General features: G+C 38.5%; 1 protein-coding gene across 1 annotated transcript in view; it reads left to right on the top strand.

Moving 5' to 3' along the window:
* The window catches only part of snx30 (sorting nexin family member 30), a 63,351-nt gene extending 54,489 nt beyond the window's left edge, over positions 1–8,862 (top strand). Inside the window, exons 8-9 of the mRNA XM_072587997.1 lie at positions 1,647–1,799; positions 5,853–8,862. Of these exons, the coding sequence (XP_072444098.1) occupies positions 1,647–1,799; positions 5,853–5,927 (228 nt within the window). The 3' untranslated portion in view covers positions 5,928–8,862. The remainder of the gene's footprint in view (positions 1–1,646; positions 1,800–5,852) is intronic.
* Positions 8,863–16,110: the final 7,248 nt, after the last annotated feature.

Below are 16,110 nucleotides of genomic sequence, written 5' to 3'. Positions count from 1 at the left end.
CCTGCCAGGGTATTAGTCCCCATCCAATTAAGGTGGAACCCACCCTTCTTAAAAGGGTCTTTTTTCCCTCTGAAAAGATTCTAATGATCTGGAAATGTGAATTCTCATCTCCTACACAGTGCTGAGCCACCCATTCATCTGCTCTCTTCATATATTTTTATTCTCAATAACGTGTCACTGATTTGATTTAGTAATAGTCCAGATATTACTACCCTCAGACCTACATTTTAACCTATCTAGTTTTCTATATTCTGTCGGTAGGGCCTCATCCCTTTCCCTAACCATATTATTGGTGCCAACGCAATGGCATTCTGGTTGCTCTCCATTAAGAATATTCTGTGCTGTCTGAGGCATCCTTGACTTAGGTGCCAGGGAGGCAATCCACCATTCTGATGTCTTACTGACACAGAAACTTCTGTTTGTGCCCCAGACCAGAGTGTATGTTATTAAATAGACTGCCTGGGACTTGATATACCCCTCATTATAGTAGAGCCAGTCACAGTACCAGAAACCTGCCTGTTAGTCTACCATCTACCTGACCTGTATCTGTAGTGTCTCCAACTTCCAGAAGCTGCCATCCATCCTCTCCCTTTGCTCTCGTCAGTTCCTCATTGCCTCTAATTGCTGCTCCAACTGATCAATGCAGTACGATTGGATTTGCAACTAAATACAATTCCTGTAAACTTGTTGATAGAAGCTGGCTTTTGTGGAAAGCATGTGTTGGTCTGTAACCTAAATTAGAATATCAAATTGTGGCCAAGCCTAACTTCTCATGATGTACAGTTTCCCAGGAGTTTTGCAGATGAACTTCTGAATGAGCAGTTTCCAACAGCCTTCTGTTCTGACTTGTTTGCTTTTCAAATGTATTGCTGACTGTGACTCTTTCAACAAAAGAAGCAAATCACACTTCATAATTGGAAAGATCCCACTGTATTTAAACATAATTTTGAGAAGTTTTTCTTTTTGGGTGCGGTGGAGATGGAAAGGCACAAGTTGGAAACTTCTTCCATTTGTACTGTAAAGACCAAATCAATGTAACATGATATCAAAGGACGAGTGAATTCAGTAAGTTTAAATGGTCAACCTTGCAGTAATACAGTAACTATTGTATGATTTGAAAATGTTAACTACTTTAATTTCCTGCAACTGGATTTTCCTTTGCAGGGCTGATGTTTTGGTTTAATCTTTGTCCTACCTGCATTGTGGTGTTTGTTCTGTTCTAGTCTCTGCCATTCACCTCCCCACTCCATCCAACTCCTGGCTATACTGAAACCCGACTTTCTGAAGTGATATTTAGCCTAACATGGTCTAATTCAATATTATGCTGGTTGTTTTTCTATAACATTGTTGCATTCTTGTGCAACCCCGTATTATAGAAAAAAACATGCTTTAGAAACAGTGCTTAGTATTGGTAATGTAATCATGTTGCAGTCATCACACTTTTTTCAAAAGTTTGCACTTTAGAAACAGTGACCCAATTTGTCAATTGCATTACAGCAAACTTTTCTTGACAAAACACATTATAGCAGAACAGCCTGTAATCGTCTTTTTTTTTGTTGGCTTATTAATCTTTTGTCTACCCTGCTAAACTGTAGGAAGCGATTATGTAGTAAATCGGGTGAATTTTCTCTCTCTCTATCTGAAAGACGCCAACAAGTGTTGAAAAGTGCCAGGACCGTGTGGAATGCTTCAATGCTGATCTGAAGGCAGACTGGGATCGGTGGCAAAGCAACAAGAGACAGGACTTTCGACAACTGTTGATGGGAATGGCTGACAAGAACATCCAGTATTATGAGAAGGTATAATTTTACTGCACTGACTAGTTGACACATCTGTTAACCCACAATACCCAATCTACCCTATGGATGCTTCTCATTTCTCTGCTCTCTCTACTGACGTTTTAAGGCACACTGTCTATCGTAACATAGTTTGGCTAGGGTGAGCTAATCATTGATCTGGGTATCTTCATGCTTTCCAGGTTTCTTCTGCATCTAAGAGGTACCCTTAATGACATTCCAGTAACTACTGGTTCTTTGAATAATTCTTCAGGCAGCCTTCAAATTAGACCTCGGCTGTGTTTGTTTTTGGTTTTTGTTATGCTTCTTTACACAAGGTTGTGGAAATCTAGAACTCGTGACTTTGTGCCTTGATGGTGGGCTGGCAGTGGGAGATAAGTGGAGTTATTCAGTGCAGAACCGAGCACCTCTTGCTCTTAGTCATAGAGATGTACAGCATGGAAATACCCTTCAGTCCAACCTAGCCACGCTGTCCAGATATCTTGACCCAACCCAATCTAGTCCCATCTGCCAGCATCTGGTCCATATCCCTCCAAACCCTTCCTATTCATATACCCATCCAAATGCTTCTTAAATGTTGCAATTGTACCAGCCTCCTCCACATCCTTTGGCAGCTCATTCCATACATGTACTACCCTCTGCGTGAAAAAGTTGCCCCTTAGGTCTCTTTTATATCCTTCCCCTCTCACCCTAAACCTATGCCCTCTAGTTCTGAACTCCAATCCCAGGGAACAGACTTTGCCTATTTACCCTATCCATGCCCCTCAATTTTGTAAACCTCTATAAAGTCACCCCTCAGCCTCCGCTCCAGGGAAAACAGCCTCAGCCTGTTCAGCCTCTCCCTATAACTCAAATCCTCCAACCCTGGCAACATCCTTGTAAGTCTTTTCTGAACCCTTTCAAGTTTCACAACATCTTTCCAATAGGGAGGAGACTAGAATTGCACGCAATATTCCAACAGTGGCCTAACCAAAGTCCTGTACAGCCGCAACATGACCTCCCAACTCCTGTACTCAGTACTCTGACTGATTTAAAGGAAAGCATACCAAACGCTGCCTTCACTATCCTATCTACTTGTGACATCACTTTCAAGGAGCTATGAACCTGCACTCCAAGGTCTCTTTGAGCAACACTCCCTAGGACCTTACCATTTAAGTGTATCAGTCCTGCTAAGATTTGCTTTCCCAAAATGCAGCACCTCACATCTATCTGAATTAAACTCCATGTGCCACTTCTCAGCACATTGGCCCATCTGGTCCAGATCCTGTTGTAATCTGAGGTAACCCTCTTCACTGTCCACTACACCTGCAATTTTGGGGTCATCTGCAAACTTGCTAATTGTACCTGGTATGCTCACATTCAAATCATTTATATAAATGACAAAAAGTAGAGGACCCAGCATTGATCCTTGTGACATGCCACTGGTCACAGGCCTCCAGTCTGAAAAACAACCCTCCACCACCACCACCACCACCACCACCCTCTGTCTTCTACCTTTTTGAGCCAGTTCTGTCTCCAAATGGCTAGTTCCCCTATATTCCATGCAATCTAACCTTGCTAATCAGTCTCCCATGGGGAACCTTGTCGAACACTTACTGGAGTCCATATAGATCGCATCCACTGCTCTGCCCTCATCAATCTTCTTTGTTACTACTTCAAAAAACTCAATCAAGTTTGTGAGACATGATTTCCCACGCACAAAGCCATGTTGACTATCCCGAATCAGTCCTTGCCTTTCCAAATACATGTACATCCTGTCCCTCAGGGCTCCCTCCAACAACTTGCCCACCACTGAGGTCAAGCTCACTGGTCTATAGTTCCCTGGCTTGTCTTTACCGCCCTTCTTAAACAGTGATACCACATTTGCTAACCTCCAGCCTTCCGGCACAAATATCTCAGCAAGAGGCCCAGCAATCACTTCTCTAGCTTCCCACAGAGTTCTCGGGTACACCTGATCAGGTCCTGGGGATTTATCCACCTTTTTAACCGTTTCAAGACATCCAGCACTTCCTCCTCTGTAATCTGGACATTTTGCAAGATGTCACCATCTATTTCCCTACAGTCTAATCTTCCATATCCTTTTCCACAGTAAATACTGATGCAAAATATTCATTTAGTATCTCCCCCATTTTCTGTGGCTCCACACAGGCCACCTTGCTGATCTTTGAGGGGCCCTACAGGTCATTCTAATATCACGTGCATTTTGTTAACAAGGATGGGCTATTACATAGTTGATGAATTGCGGATGTTTGGATAATGCAAACATTTTACTGAACAGGTAAAGCTATTTTCTAAGTGGCTATCCATAGTGTGACTTGTACCCACAGTTTTATGGCTGTCCTGTTCCTTTAATAGTTACTGTATCGCCTAGGCTGTTAGTGGGAGACTGTCATTGAATGTTGAGGGGAAGACTGAATTCTGCCTTGTTGGAGGTAGCCATTACATGGCATGATTAATTGACTGGATGTTGTGCAGGTGGTTTTGTCTGAACATGGGTTGCTTCATTGTGAGGAGTTGCCATTGGTTTTGAATATTGTATAATCATCAGAACATCCCCAACTCTGACCTTCTGACTAAGGAAAGGTAGTTGATGAACATCTGAAAATGTCTGGGCCTGCAACTGTACTGAGAAACTCCTGCAGTGATGTCTTGGGGTTGAGATGATGTTCAAAACTTCATCTGTCTTCCTTTTTGTGCTCAGCATGACTTCAAGTTGGTGGTGCTGGTCACTACATCCCATCAATCCTCATGCTACCCAAGTTTCTTTTGACTTCAGTGTTTCTAGGTCTCCTTTGTCATTCTGTCAACTGCATTAATGTTAAAATTGCGCACATTTTATTTTGTCCATGTTTGTAAAGAGTTCAGGAGTTGAGTGGTCTTGGCAGAGTTTGGAATCCTGAGTGCTCCAGTCACTAAAAGATGGAAAAATATGTAGTATGGAAAATTAATGTTAGGGAAACTGCAGTGAAGTAGAGATGAGGCATGTCTGATTAGCCATGATCCTGTGGCATTGCAGAGCAGACTGGAGAGGGCAAATGACCTAAACCTCTTTTGATTTCTTATGGTCTTGTAGGAAATTTTTTAAATTAATGCATTAGTTCAATGTGCAGTTAAAATGCTTCTTTCTGTTTCTAACCTGTATTTGTCTCATTAACCCAAACTAATTCTTTGCTCCAGGCCAGATGCTTTGATTTTGTGAAAGGTTTGTCAACCAGTTTGAAAAAATTGTTCTTTAGCCATGGAGTGTGTAAAACACTTTGAAGTTTTGGTGTTCCAAATTTAATTGAAGTGAAGTATCTTCCTAAGAGATTAGTTCCACAGTTGCAGAGTTTATTATATCAATAGTAAAACCATGTCAGAATTTGCATAATTCACAATGTCCGAAAACTAGTGACCTTCACTTCATCGATTTTTAATACTTCATAGAAAATGCCTTGCATTAAATCGTTCACCGTTGGCAACTGTTGATCTGTCTAGTTCCCAAACTGAGTTTCCCTCCTTTTTTGTTTTTAAATCTTTTGTAACTCCTTTTTAAGACATTTGCTTGAAACCTACCACTTGGACCAAGCTTTTAGTCATCTATCCTAACACTTGAGTGTTTTGTTTTTGAGATATTTTGGGCAGTTTGCTACATTTTAAAGGCATTGTATAAATGTCCTTTTTTTCCTTTTGTGGAAAAGGCATCTAACCTTCTTTTGCTGATCAATTTTATGCTAATTGGCCAAAACTCATTTTCACAACATTTTTTTCTGTAGCAAATTAAAAATGGAATGCATTGTTTGAAGGGAAGCAAATTCAATACTTATTTTAAAAATTGATAATTCTAAAATGAAAAATTCCAAGACTGTTGGATAGAAACTGGGGAGTGGGATTAATTGGATAGATCTGGAAAGAACTGGCAAAAGGATGCACCAATGGCAACCTTCAGATTTTGCGCTACTTGAGAAACTTCTTTCTCAAATATTTTAATGTTAAATGCACTGACTTGCTTTTAATTATGGATTTATTATTCCTATTATTGCTAAGATTTTAAATGTTTATCTTTTTGATTTGCAGTGTCTTGCAGCATGGGAGTCTGTTATTCCACTCTTACAAGAGAAGCCGGAAGTTACAAGTGAAGGCCACTCATAGCTTCTGCTTTCATGTTGCCCACTGGCTCTTTCCCTCTTCACTTGCCCAGTTCAGAGTACTGGAATATTGCACTTTTGGGGGAGTTGGGAGTAAACAACATAGACAATTTTATATATAGCTGTACATCAATTGCACATTGTGCAAGGACACTAATTGTCTGCAGAAGGTGTGCTCTCTTCAGTGAAGCATTTGTTTGTTTCATCCACGTGTTGTCTAACAGCTCACTTTCAGCAGTCTGAGTACTGGCCACTTAATTGTGAAGGATACAAAGGCACTCTTTTTTTTTGTACCTGATTGACATGGTTGATTGTGCTCCTCCGTGTGTTGTAGTTTTTTAAACGTGTTACACCTAAACCGTCTTTGACACTTTTTCTCAAATTACTTTTGATAGATGCCTTGAAGCATCCTATTTAACCAATTGCATGCACGTGGATGTGGAGGAGTTCTTCACTTGAGGGGTTTGGTGAGATTGGAGCAAACCTGTTTAGGAAAAAGCTTTTAAGCATTAATGTAGTGATTGAAAATGTTAATGCCTCAGACAAAAGGGAAGGAAATGAAGCATACTTGACATGTAAATTCCTTACTTAAATCTTTATAGTAGTCATACACAATATTTTGAAGTCTTTGTTCCCTTGTGCACGTTGGAGACCGTATTATCAGAGTGCTAAATAATCCAGAGTCTGTTGCAGCACAGTATTGGTGAAGGCTTTTCTGACCAGCATTAATTGAACATTGACAGCATTCCTTTTTTAAAAAAATCACTGAATCAATTTGTAGAGTACTGTATCCTCCATTCATCATGAAACCATTGTCTAGTTTGTGTATTTTCCTATTCCTGAATTTTGCCAAGTTTTTATTTTCACTTTTTGTACAATTTGACATCCTTGATGTACTATCTATATAATGTTTAGTCTGTAAAAATGAAGTTAGTTTATAAAATCATGCCCTTTTTGATAAATGCTTTCAGGGCAAGGTAAGAGGTGACCTGATCACCATGTCCTTGTTGAGACCTGTGTGTGAGAATTAAGTGAGTATTCACAGATATTTAGTTAAAATGGGCAAGATATTAGGTATCAGATCACCCAGGGAACAAACAATAACTGAATTGAGTGTATACAAAGTGCCTTTGTTGCATGAAATATTTTGTATAAGCTAATTTATTTACTTTGGGCTAAATTTTGAGCAACCCTAGCTGCTTTGTTTCCGTGACTACAATACACTAAACCCTCAAACAGGAAAAGTTGCATGGTTATATTGATGCTTTTGTGCCTGCTGTAGGAGGTTGTTTTTTTTCCTGTAAGCCTTTTGAATATAATATCTTTAAATGAACAAGCAAGTTACTAAACAATTTTTAAAAATCCTTGATTTTGTTCTTGGTGACATCAAGCAGAATTAAGACAAATGATAGATTTTGGGTAGTGGGGGGGGAGCTCCTATTTGATTATGCCCCTGATGTAATTGTGCACTCATTTTATTCAGAAGACTAAGTAGGCATCTGAAGCTCTAGCTTGGTTAGCTGCATTTTGTAGAAGTTGCTTTCTACCATAGACCTGGAAGTAGAATTGTTGAAAACTTAGTCCACGAAATTAAAGCTAACCAAAAAGATAATTTAAGTATTCTTTCTGCCCTGGCAACTTCTAAAATGGATGAAGCTGAGACATGTTTTTCTTTGAACAGTTCAATGCATTAAACTGAATGCTGAAGTGATGGGGACCATCATACCAGTTCCTTTTTTTTGTTTATATCATTTAATGGGTTTGTTGTCAATTTATCAGCCCAATTTAAATTGAAATGTTTCTACTTGGTGAATTTTATTCAAAACTGCATGAATTCTTCCAATTCCATGCATAAGTTCTCCTATCCAAAACACTCCTCCAGCCTGTCCACCATCACCGCGAACCTTTTGTAAGAGCTGGCTGGGGAGAAAAGTTGCTTCAAAAGCATCACTTAACATTCATGACTTCAGGGAAATTTTTTTTATTCAGATGAGCAACATCATTGCTGTCAGGGTAACTGTTTTGGTGGCATGTTTGTAAATTACAAGATGTATTAATCTGGTTTTAAAAAAACAAAGACTTCTTCTGAAAATGGGTTATCCTGTATTACGTGGTGTAATTTTACTTTGTGCCAAAACTTTAATGCATTTTCACAAGGAAGTTAGGAATATTCTGAAGATGCCCGGGTAGGCAGTGATCAAGCAAAAACAGCCTTTCAGCAAGTTAGCATGGAGCAAATAAAGCACTGGAAGCCATTTGAAATGGCATAAGCAGTATGGACAAGTAGCATTGCATGTGGTGCTTTGAAATATTCATTCTCGTTGGTTTTGTCTGCTGCTAACTTCTGGAATGTGCTAGAGTTGTAATAAAACTGTATTGCCCAAAGTTACTACTGGGGTTGCAAAGGTACATTTTGTCCATCAAAGAACAAATTCCAGTGTAGTGTTCAATACTGACATGCTTTCATAGTGTGCAGTTCACTAACTCATGGCATGGCTTGGCTTGTTGGCACAAATGGTGAGGAGAAGGTCTTGTTTCATGATATTAAAATGTACCTATGCATTCAAAGAGCTCTAATATTCTGGATCATTACAGTTTTTTATAACAATTGCTGGAAGTTAGGCATTCAATATTTTGTTTAACTGCATCTATATTGAAGCTTCTAATTGATCTTCAGTTAATTGAAGTGATTTGTGATTTTTTTTTTGTTGAGGATAGGTGGATTTGCTTACTGTGAATTATAAAGCATGAAGCTTTGAAATAAATCATGAAGGAGTTAAAATTTAGTAAAATCAGTGTGGATTATGGAATATTGTACCCTTTCCCTAACAGAAGTTTGGTGCTATGCTAACGCCAACAGTTCTTGTCATCCAACTTGTACCTGTGGAGTTTTTGAACAATATTGAATAAACACTTGAGTATACTGTTTGCATTCAAAATTTGTACTGTTGTTATTGTGCAGAGCAGAATCAGAAGGGATTTAAACTAACTTTAGATGCATAGGCACTAATTCAGTCCATCTTGTGGACTGTTGTGAATTTTAAAGCAGGGTGAAACTTAAGACATCAGCTCTTATGAATAAAGCAGCCAGCAAATTGACCCTTGTGAATGAGGATCAATTGCCCAATACCAACAGGAGCATTCGCAATCATGGAGTCACTTGTATAATTCTCAGATTATTCTATAATGTATATTTCCAAATTTATTTTGGGGGTTTGGGATTGGGAGCAATGGTGCAAATCTAGGTGTAGGTGTTCAATGGTCACATTGCATATCTTTTAAACTGTTCCAACTCAATTATTTGAAAGGAACATCTTTATCTATGGAATTAGGATATCCCTCTATTAGGCTCCTACTACACTTATTTTTAAAAAATTCAATTTTGATGTGGGTGCTTCCCATAACCAAACCTTAAGTTGAATGGGCCATTCAGTCAATGACAGTAATGTGTCAAGAGTCCACGTATGGTACACCAGATAAATTCCCTTCAGTAAGGGAAATGAGTAAGCCAATGGATTTTGACAAGAATTGATAGTTTGTTTACTGAATTCAATTTCTTATCTTATTTAAAACTAAATTCCATCAGCAGCTGTATTGGTATTTCAGCCATTGCCCTCAGGATTGTTTTGGTTACCCAGTCCAGTAACCTCTCCACTGTCAAACTTGTGTTATCTTTCCAGACACTGCTGCTGTAGTCCCTCTACTCATTTATCTGTCTAATAGAACCAGCCGCTGATCGTTTTTTTTTCTCCTGTGCAGAAAATGAAGTTAAAATTAATCTGCACAGAACCTTGTGTTGTCTACAACTGTCAGTTGGTGACTGGTTGCCATTGAGGAATTTGATTATTCAGAAATTACTGACAAAGGGAATTGTTGCTAATGCTTTTAATCTTGCATTCATTATGTCAAAAATAGCTAATGTAAAACTCTTGACTAATTTGCTAATTTATTGCTTATGGTTGTCAATCAACACTTATGTACAGGTGGTTATGCTATAACATGGTTTTAACAATTGGCAAATTGTTTCTAAAGTGCAAACTTTTTAAAACATTTGTTTGAGACATGATTACATCGCCAACACTTTTGGCTGTTTGTTTTTGTTGTTTCTGAAGCGTGATACTTTTTTTCCTCTGTAATGCACAGTTGCGCAAGAATGCAACCATATCTTCGAAGAACTACATTCCAACAATTTGATCATCAAATCAGCATGTCCCTTCAGTATGTCAGATTAGATTACTTAGTGTGGAAACAGGCCCTTCGGCCCAACAAGTCCACACCGCCCTGCCGAAGCGCAACCCACCCATACCCCTACATCTACATCTACATCTACCCCTTACCGAACACTACAGGCAATTTAGCATGACCAATTCACCTAACCTGCACATCTTTGGACTGTGGGAGGAAACCGGAGCACCCGGAGGAAACCCACGCAGACACGGGGAGAACGTGCAAACTCCACACAGTCAGTCGCCTGAGGTGGGAATTGAACCCGGGTCTCTGGCGCTGTGAGGCAGCAGTGCTAGCCACTGTGCCACTGTGCCGCCCACTGTGCTGGGCAAAGTACAGATCAACCAATCAACTTGCAAAATTCAAAACGAAATGTCTGCTTTTAAGAATGGGTAACACTTGAATAATCCTGAGTAAGCTAATAGTTGCACTATCAATTGAGCTCATTTACACTTGTTCAAAGTAACGTACACAAGCATCCATTGTCTGCAAATAAATTGTGTATCAGTTTTTTTTTCATTGAGTTACTTATGAACTGGAAGTTTCCCATTGCTTTCTCCATGGCAATTTGTCTTGTGTGCAGAGTCGACTTGCCAACCAAATAACCATGTTATAAACTGTCCTTTCTTCCTTTTGATTGGAACAAGTGTGTTTATTTAAACTCTAAAGATGGACTTCCCAATCCAATATATGAATTGAACTCTGCAACGGTTGTAAGGAATTAGTCAGATGTTGTAAACTAAACAGGAAACAAAGCAAGGCATGTCAAGTTTATTGTTCTGAAATCAATTTGGGTAAAAACGTTGTCCGGTTAATAAAGCTCCTGAAAACAACAAAAGCACTCGATCACCACACACCTCAACCACTTTAAAGTAGGTAGGTTTGACCCAATTTGAAGCTGGGATGAGGAGGGGAAGAAAGGAGGAAAGTTCAGTTTGTGGCTGATAGTTTGTTTCAGCTGTGGGATTTGTACACTTCTGGCTACAATGTTAATGTTTTGCTTCTGGTAGCATTACTATGGAAATTGAAGCTTTCCTGTAGAATTATACCTGCTTTTGGAGATGTAAACATTCAAAGCTCATCAAACAGAGCCCACAGCTTGGCTTTCAGAGTGGAGAGACAGACAGTGAGCAGCTTTCTGAAACTATTATTTTGCTTCTGCTGGTCCCAATATTTCAATAAAACTATTGGTCTCAGTCTAATAGTTAGAAGTTATAACCCAACCCCCCTTCCCCGAATGTTGCAAAAGGTGGCTTTGATTAACTCCCTTCTGCACAGTTTATCCTATCCATGGTTTCATTTTTCCATGGCTTTATTTTCATGTCCTGCTTCTAACTGAATTTCAGTTGCTGACTTGATGCTGCTTTTAGTAGTATAGGAAGTGGTCTTCTGCATTTCTCAGGATTTACTATCTCAGTTGAAGTCTGTGTAGATTGTCTCCAAAAAACAATGGTGTTGCAAGTTGGCAATTGTCATAAGTTAGTATCCCTTTGTTTTTTGGGCGATGTCCTTTCTCAAGATGTCACAGCCTTCAATCAAAATTTGATATTGCACATCATTTTGACAGTACCTTTTTTTGCCAGTATTATAATTGTGTGGTTTGGGAATTTCAGGCGGTCTTGCATTTGTCCTGTTTGAGTAAGACCAACTCTTTTCAACTAGTTTTAATACATGTAAATGCATCATATTGTAAGCTCAGCTAATTTAAAATGTTTTCTGTATAATTCTCATTGCAGTTCAGATTATTTAGTGCAGGTCCGACAGCAGAATTGCACCTAACACTGGACATAATATTAGAGGCTTGCAACAGACAGCATGAGTCTGGGAATGTTCAATCTACTATGTTTATGATATGGAGGTTCCAATGTTGAACTGAGATGGACAAAGTTTTTAAAAACCACACAACAGGTTCTAGTCAAACTGGTTTAATTGGAAGTTCAAGCCTTCAGAGTGCTGCTCCTTCATCAGGAAACTAATGGGGCAGGATCATAAGACATACCAATGAACTGAAACCTGCAACCCATTCTAAAAGATGAAAGATTTAACAACAATCTGGGTTTGTTCAATATATTGCTGCAATTGCAAGACACTGATCTTTTGCTATAAATTGTCTTATGATCCTGCCACATGAGTTACCTGCTTAAGGAACAGTGCTCTGAAAGCTAGTATTTCCAAATAAATTTGTTGGACTATAACCTGGTGTTGTGATGTTCCACTGTTTGACCAGTCACTGGGCCATATAGTCTGCATACCTAGGCATTACAAGCACTGAAATTGGCAGATTGTATCACATTCTGGTATGAGTGCCATACATCCGAATTGGCAGATGGCATCAAACAACAAGTTCTGTTGACCATTTGCAAGAAGCAACATGCTGATTATGCTCAAACAGCCTATGCTTGTAGCATTTGCACTGACAGCACTGTCCAACATTACATGTGACTTTATTAATAATATGGGAAAATTAATGGAGTTGAATTAAACCAGAAGCCAATTTAAGGTAGTCATCAGTTTATATTTATTCATGCTGGAAGCAACAATTTTAATGTTAAATATTACATTAACGGCCAGTGTATTGCACTTTTTGGTAGTCCCCATACATCTGTCCCACTCCAGTGTTGCATTCCTACAATGATCCTCTGACCAATAAGTCCACTGGCCTGCTCAGAATGAAGTTTTACCGTTTACTTTCACTTTCTACTGCTTCTTCATGCCTAGTATCTCAGGCACTCAAATAGGCAGACTGTATCCAACAGTGGTTAGCACTGCTGCTTCACCGTGCCAGAGACCTGGGTTCAATTCCCACCTTGGGTGACTGCCTGTGTAGAGTTTGCACATTCTCTCTGCGTGGGTTTCCTCCCAGTCAAAAAGATGTGCAGGTTAGGTGAATTGGCCATGCTAAATTGCCTGTAGTGTTAAGTGTAAGGGAATGGGTCGGTGTGGACTTTGGCCCAAAGGGCCTGTTTCCACACTAAGTAATCTAATCTAAGCATGTTCTGGTATATTGGCCATACATTCCAACAACTGAGCACCTTTTTCTGCTATACAGAGTACTGATTTTTATTTTTTTCAGGGCTGGTTTCTTGTGCGCAAAGTGGAACTTAGCTTTGTAACAAGACTTGAAAGTAGGAACAGAATGAAAGTGGCCTTTTTTTTTTGATCATATGCACTTGTCCATTCAAACTTATTCAGCTCATTGCAATATCCAACTGTAATCCCAGATTGAGATGTGGACATATTTCAATTTAATCCTTTACATTGTTTCTCCTTTTTAGTCATGCATCTGAAATCTGGTTGAATGTGCTAATCTGGTTTGTTCATCAACATGTCAGATTTCTTTTGAAGACTTGTTAGTGAGCACTTAAGCAAAAAAAAGCTTTCTTTTACAATCTGAGTAGTTTGAAAAATATTCCTAATCCTGAAACCTGTATAATGGAAAAAAAAAATCATGTTTCGATGGGATTTATGCATTCTACTCTATCATCCATCCAAGTCTTCAAAGTAACTATATCAATAATGCTGCCATGTCCTTCCTTGATTGAAGGAATTAAATTGAGACATTTTCCAGCGAATGACTGAACTTGTCAAAGTTTTGAGCAATTATTTATAAGTTTGTCAACCTATGATTTGACGCACCATATCTGCTCCTCTTCCAGAATGTTGTTGAACTTGAATGCTGGCTTGTGCTTTTTTTATTTTAAAGGTAGTTGAAGGGCAGAGCATAAACAAATGTTGAATTGTTCAAAGGATTTATAAGAAATGTTTGGAAAATTTATTTACAATTATAATTTCTAATCTCCAGTTCCAGTGCAATTTCAATCATGGTACTAATTGAGCTTTTATTTTCCACATTCTATTTAATAGATTTTAAAATGATTTGAAGCTTGTCCATAGCCCTAACACTAAAGTGATCAACCTAACTGAAAGGTACTCTCATTCCTTGTAGTTAATTGGAAGCTGTTGCCTTTGTGTAGACTTGCTGCTCTCTCCTTTTTTTTATTGGGAAGATTTGCAGATTTTTTTAAATGATTTGGATTTTGTTTTGCATCTGTACTAGATCATTGTGTCTTCCAGTTGTAGTGAAGGTTGTTCTATTGTAATGATGAGCTTTGAACCCAAGTAAAGTGCTTGAAAGAACATTGCCTATATTTACATTTTTGACTCTATGTGGCTACCTATGAGATTCGTGTAATGTATGTACTGTAAAGATGTTTATAATATTATCAAGGTAATAGTATACAGATGGTGTTCTGATGCATTTATCTTCATGGGTTTTTAAATGTTTGGACCAATAAATTTTGTATTTGAATGCAACATGGTATTGTTTTGAGTAGCAAGTGTCAACTGCAAACTTTGGAGCCACTGACTTGGAAACAAAACACTTGATATTTCAATGTTCTGTCTCATTCTCTTCACACCCGTCTTTTTTTTTTAATGCTTTTACTTCAACTCTCATTTTGTTAATGCATCTGTGGAAATCTAGTTGTTGAATTTAGTAATCCAGTTTGCCAACATGTGCCAAATTTCTTTGGAAAACTCATAACTGGGCCCCTGATGTTGAAAGTATCCTTTTACAATTTTAGATGTGTTAAAAGAATTCTTTTGTGAAATCTTTTTTTTTTTTTTTTTAAAAGTGCTATAGTTGGTTTTCGCACAATCGTGAGACTAAGCTTTAGAGTTAATCATAGGATTGTGGCTATCATGTTCTACCTTGATTTTTTTAAAAATGTGGATTAGTGGTGCTGGAAGAGCACAGCAGTTCAGGCAGCATCCAAGTAGCTTCGAAATCGACGTTTTGGGCAAAAGCGAAGCTACTTGGATGCTGCCTGAACTTCTGTGCTCTTCCAGCACCACTAATCCAGAATCTGGTTTCTAGCATCTGCGTCATTGTTTTTATATGATTGATTTTATGTGATGGATTTACTGGAGGAATTAAATTGATACTTCCAGAAAAGGACCAAACTTTTATGCCACTATTGAAATGGGGGAATAATATTAAAATCTGCATTTATATTTTGTTCACACTTTAGAACGTCAAACATTGTGGTTAAAAAGCAAAACTAGGTTAATGGGCTGAGTTTTCTTAAAATGGTAATTCAGCAGATATGCACGTTATTGGAAACACTAACATGTTCCTTTTAATTTTGAGAATCTAGTTTGGGTAAACTGGTTTGCTGAGACCATTTCAGAGGGAAGTTCTGATTTGGCCATTCTATGGAGTAGAATTGCACGTTAGCCAGACCAGTTAGGGACAGCACCTCTTCCTTTTCTAAAGGATATTCGTGAACTAGATGGGCTTGTGCAAGAATACCCCTGTTCTTTTAATATAAATTTCAGGTTCGCTTAATTTATCTTCCCCAGTTGCTGTTTGGGCTTTGAACAGGTCATTCGTCCCATAATATAATTCTTGTATTATCAATACCTCTAAGTATTTGTTTCCAATTTCCTTTCATTTTGAGAATAAAATATTAGCCAAATTGATGCACTGATGAATAATTAAACTTCTGTTTGTGTATGACCATTATAAACCACCTGATGAAGGGCTTTTGCCCGAAACACAGATTCTCCTCCTCCGCTGTTGCCTGACCTGCTGTGCTTTTCCAGCACCACACTCTTGACTCCAATCTCCAGCATTTTCAGTTTTCATCCTTTTTATAAACTTACCTGTAAATTAAGCAGCTGTCTGAAATGACATACTTCTAGTTTGTTCACTTGATTGAAAGTGACAGTTCCTTGTCAATGCAATGGACTCAAAAGGGAGGTTGAGTGGCAGGTTTTCTTACAGCATAAACTGCTGTACTTTAAGTTGCTATTGTAGTGTTTGTTTTCACATTAAAAGCTACTTCACTTTAACAATTAGACTTCATTGTGGAAGACTGTTCAGATGAAGGATTGCAGAGCTTTTAGATGGTGCTAAGGGTGAAAGATATCCTTTTAAAAATCGGAGGAAAGTAAAAGGG

Source organism: Chiloscyllium punctatum, chromosome 2, assembly GCF_047496795.1.
Source record: "Chiloscyllium punctatum isolate Juve2018m chromosome 2, sChiPun1.3, whole genome shotgun sequence".
Taxonomy (NCBI): Eukaryota; Metazoa; Chordata; class Chondrichthyes; order Orectolobiformes; family Hemiscylliidae; genus Chiloscyllium; species Chiloscyllium punctatum.
The sequence above is the reverse complement of the archived record's forward strand: the minus strand, read 5'-3'. Positions and strand labels throughout refer to the sequence as shown.